Source organism: Aplysia californica, unplaced genomic scaffold (assembly GCF_000002075.1).
Source record: "Aplysia californica isolate F4 #8 unplaced genomic scaffold, AplCal3.0 scaffold00623, whole genome shotgun sequence".
Taxonomy (NCBI): Eukaryota; Metazoa; Mollusca; class Gastropoda; order Aplysiida; family Aplysiidae; genus Aplysia; species Aplysia californica.
In genome coordinates, this window is record NW_004797893.1 from 237,837 (window position 1) to 242,540 (window position 4,704).

A 4,704-nucleotide genomic window follows, 5' to 3' on the forward strand; every position below is an offset into this window, starting at 1 on the left:
ATATAATTTTTTTTTATATGTATGCATGTATATAATATTATATACACTTTAAATTGACAGCAATCTCATTAACACTCCCTACCCCCCACCACCCCCTACCCCCAAAACGCAAAAGAAGATGTGTGAACTCACTATAGGTTAATGGTTGAGGTCATAGACACAGCGTCTCCGTTTGGCGCCAAAACACAGAGCTGAGACGTGCCGTGATCGTCTTGAGAGTAATACTCGGCGCCGTAATTTGGCCAGGGGAACGTCTGGTTGTCCCATATCTGCCTGCGGGTCGCTTCCCCTTGTTCAGGTGATGTCAGGTTGGCAATGAGCTGTGAGCATTTTACAGTGGAACTCGGATTCAACAAACTCGTCGGACCTGACCTTCAATTTCGTTGAATCAGAGTATTTGTTATAGCAAACATGAAGTGTCTGTGTAGATAATTACAGGCACCGAGCAAATAATGTACAATGTACTCGACTTTCTCAATTAAAAGTTGTCTAGTTACAGATGAGAGGCATTTTCTTTTCTTTGATGCCATACCGAATAAATGCTGGAATACTAGACTCTACCAAGCACAGACTGTGCAAAAGGACTGATTCGTTTATATCATATCTGTGTCATTTATCATCTATATCGTATTGTTAGCCGAACAAGCAATGTTGCTGCGTAGAGCCCAGCGTACGTCAACGTTTGATTCCACATTACAGCGCGCAATTCATTGCATAGATCTATTTCAAGACTACCTTATCATTGTAATACTACTGATCCGTCCGTAACCGGTAAAAAAAAAAAACTACTGTGACTGAGACGGGCTATTCTTTCTTCTGACGTTCCACGCACGGACCGCTTGAGCCCCGCCCTGCTCCGAGACGCACGCACACACAGTCAAACGTCACGCGTGTGCTGGCCACCTGCCCAACCCCGACAAACGCATAGACCTGTGTGTGTGTGTGTGTGTGTGTGTGTGTGTGTGTGTGTGTGTGTGTGTGTGTGTGTGTGTGTGTGTGTGTGTGTGTGCTAACAATGCGTGTGTTGGTACGAAAGAAGGACCTTTACTTAACATTCAAAACTACACTCACGACAAACTAAACAGTTTCTTTCAATTCTTCCTTTTCCTTTCTACCTTGTTCATCTCATCCTTGAACGACTTTGTCTCACCGTACGGACTGCCCAGTTTGGAACGAGCAGCGTACGCGTGCTTGAAGGCCTCAATGAATCGGTGGTAGGTGAGCACTGTCTTTTCATTGGTTGATAGGTCCGCTGACGTCATGTTGTAACCTATGGGCACCATGCAAGGGGTCAGGGGTCAAGGGAGCGATCTGGAGGATTGTGTTAGGTCTTTTTCGTTATGTTTTATGAGGAAAAGGGGGGGGGGTTACTGGGGTAATGGGCGGAGGTAGTATTATGAAAAAGGGGGGGGGGGGGAGAGGCGTAATGGAAAGGAGGAAGTGATTAAAGACTACAGGGTGTCCCAAACTCGATGAACGCCAGAAAATAATAGCCCTTTTAAATACATGTACACTACACTTCTTTGGTGCAAGCATAAAAAAACCCATTCGGACAGACAGGTGGACAATTTAATTAATGAAAAAGGAATCAGCATTCGAAATTTTAGCTTTTTAAAAGATGCGCCATATGGCTCCATCACTTGCAATGCATTTCCGTGCTCTTACTAAGATTATTTCAGCGTGGTTGCTCAGACAAGGTCCTTGTCTCAATTTTTGTAGTTCTTCTCAGTCACATCAATTAGCCTTTCTGTCTTCTAGCACACACAATTCCCAGAATTAACTGTTCTAGTCCCCGTAGAAATGAGCCACGTTGCTAAAGCGAACAGAGCATTGAACAGTTCTCTCTCTCTCTCTCTCTCTCTCTCTCTCTCTCTCTCTCTCTCTCTCTCTTTCTCTCTCTCTCTCTCTCTCTCTCTCTCTCTCTCTTTCTTTCTCTCTCTCTCTCTCTCTCATTCTCACTTGTTTTCAAAACCAACGCACTCATTGCTTTTCTCACCAAAACATTGTCTCGGATTATTCCTTGGTGGAAACAGATGTGACGGACCTTCCCTTTCATCATACGTTAAGATTCTGAAGGTTAAGCCGATTATGAAAAGCCTAGTTCACTGCTAGGTCCTCGAAAAGGCTTATTTGGCGTTGTCGCGACCAGATTCCACATTTCGCACAGTTTTGTAAATGAATACTACCCTCCTTAATGGCCTTCTGACAGATGTCTTCTCACCTTGAACTGTTCGTGCCACCCCCAAATTGCTCTTTCAGTAGGCGTACTAGATCTAGATTTGTAATCAACTCCTACTCCCTGCAATAACAGGCGTGACGCTTCTTGTCAGACTTGATTTCAGTGGATTTTCTAACGCAAAAGGCCTTTTCAAGGTCACCCCAAGACATGACGGAAGCAGTTGTTCTTGTCCTCCAAGTTTAAATTTAAGTACAGATTATTATGGAGTGCGGAGGTCAAATCCATCGCCACCGCCTTCTTCCTACCTCATCTCTAACTGGGATCTGTCTTGTTTTCCTCAACACTTCCTCGTTGGTGACCCTGTCTGTCCATCTGATCCTCAGTAACTTTCTTAGGCACTTGTTCAAGAAAACCTGGATCCTCCTTAAGCAAGACTGAGATGCATTCAATGTCTGACATCCATACAACAGGACTGACTTCACCTTTGAATTGAAAAAAAAATCAGGTTTGTTCGAAGTGAAATATCTCTGGTTTTCCCAATCATATTCAAAGATAAGAAAGCAGCCTATGCTTTTCCAGTGATGGACTTTATATCAGCACCTGTTCCCCTCTCTCCGTCAAATATACTCCCAAGATAGCAGAAGGATTCAACGTCTTTCAGTGCAATTCTTTCTATTGCGACTCGCTCCTGTCGTTGTGAATCTGTCCTTAGGACCTTTGGCTTTCCGGGGTGGACCCTAAATCCAACAGACTCTGATAGGCTGTTTAATACTGAGATCTTTGCTTGCATCTGTTCCTGGGTGTGCGACAGAAATGTCAAGTCGTCTGCAAAATCCAGATCGTCCAACTGTGCCCATGGGGTCCACTGTATACCATTTCTGTGTCCTCTTGTGGTTTCCTTCATCAGCCAATAGACTGCCAATATGAAGGTGATAGTAAACACCCCTGTCTCACACCAGTCTTGGTGTCAAAGCTGTCAGTGAACTAGCTATCATGTACAACCCTACAACGTGTCCCTTCGTACATGCTCTTAATGAGATTCATCAACTTCTGTGGGAAATCATGATGTCTCATTATTTTCCATAGTGTTGCTCGGTATACGCTGTCAAAGACCTTCTCATAATCAGGGTAGTTGACGATCAGCTGGGCGTTCCACTCCCGGGACTGTTCCACAATGATCCTCAGCGTGACAATCTGGTCGGGGATTGAGCGATTTCTCCGGAAAATCTAATTCGAATTAAATCCAATGAGTGTTGGCTAAATCCGTTCCTTGTACTCCCATTTCTTCGCTCCAAGTATTTCTTGACATGTTGATGTAAAGACTTCTTTGGCCTTGGTCCAAGGGAGCAGATTCCCTAAGTTTTATCCCCCCCCCCCCCTTCAGATCTTGACTTCCTAGATGAACAAAGGGGAGACATGGTCCACCCTGAAAATGTCCAATACTTCGGTCAACAAACTTTACTGTATTGAGAGGGGCGGTAACTCAATGAAGACGTGTAATCCGGTCATTCGACAATGCGTGGGGTTCAGAGATAGATCAACTGGTATCAAAGTGTTAAGAACATTACCCGAGAAGATGTTTAGAATATTCTGAGCGATGGCGCCACTGGAAGGTAATGGTGGTGAGTAGATGGTGAGTCCTCCATTCAGAGCCAGAGACAAAGGTGATGTGACGTCAGCATAAAAATCAGCCAAGTCCTGCTTGGTGATGATACCTCCTGGGACACGAACGAGTAAAAAGAACAACTTGTCAAAACAAAACAAAACAAAACAAAACAAAACAAAAACAAAAACAAAACAAAAACAAAACAAAAGCAAAAATAAACAACAACAAAGAACACCAAACACACTTTTAAAAAACCCATGATTTCTGTTTCGTTCTTTTAGTATGAAAGGGCGTGATAAAAGTATTTCATATAAAGAAGAAGCAGTTTATTTTAGCTGCGATACTTGGGCTACGTCAAGAATATCCTGACATACATTCTTTGGATAACTTGAGGCGGTGCTTGGATTTAGTCACACACTTACGTATACATAGACATACACACAGACAAACACACTCACATACATACATACAAGCACAAACATACACACACACGCACACACACACACACTCAGAAGGAGAGAGATTGAGAGAGAGGAATTGAGAGAGAGAGAGAGAGAGAGAAAGAGAGAGAGAGAGAGAGAGAGAGAGAGAGAGAGAGAGAGAGAGAGAGAGAGAGAGAGAGAGAGACTCTCAAATGGTAATGCATGTCTTAAGCCGCCGTCGACCCCGCCTGTTGTGGCCGACCTGGGGTGCCTGGGGTGATGATACCTCATTAGAAATACCAAGATGCTCGTCACAATCTTCTCTGCATGAGAATGGAACTCGCGTCTTTCGTGTACAAGACGAAAAGTCAGTCCATTTCAACGCATTCTTCAGATGCCAATGCGCGCGTGCGTACACACACACACACACACACACACACACACACACACACACACATACACACATACAGACTCACACACATACACACACACACACA

General features: G+C 44.0%; 1 protein-coding gene across 1 annotated transcript in view; it reads right to left on the minus strand.

Moving 5' to 3' along the window:
* Window positions 1-4,704, minus strand: part of LOC101863774 (scoloptoxin SSD14) — a 30,318-nt gene that overhangs the window by 7,665 nt on the left and 17,949 nt on the right. Inside the window, exons 8-12 of the mRNA XM_035972241.1 lie at window positions 3,674-3,897; window positions 3,187-3,373; window positions 1,116-1,270; window positions 562-571; window positions 133-367 (exon numbers count right to left, since the gene is read on the minus strand). Of these exons, the coding sequence (XP_035828134.1) occupies window positions 133-367; window positions 562-571; window positions 1,116-1,270; window positions 3,187-3,373; window positions 3,674-3,897 (811 nt within the window). The remainder of the gene's footprint in view (window positions 1-132; window positions 368-561; window positions 572-1,115; window positions 1,271-3,186; window positions 3,374-3,673; window positions 3,898-4,704) is intronic.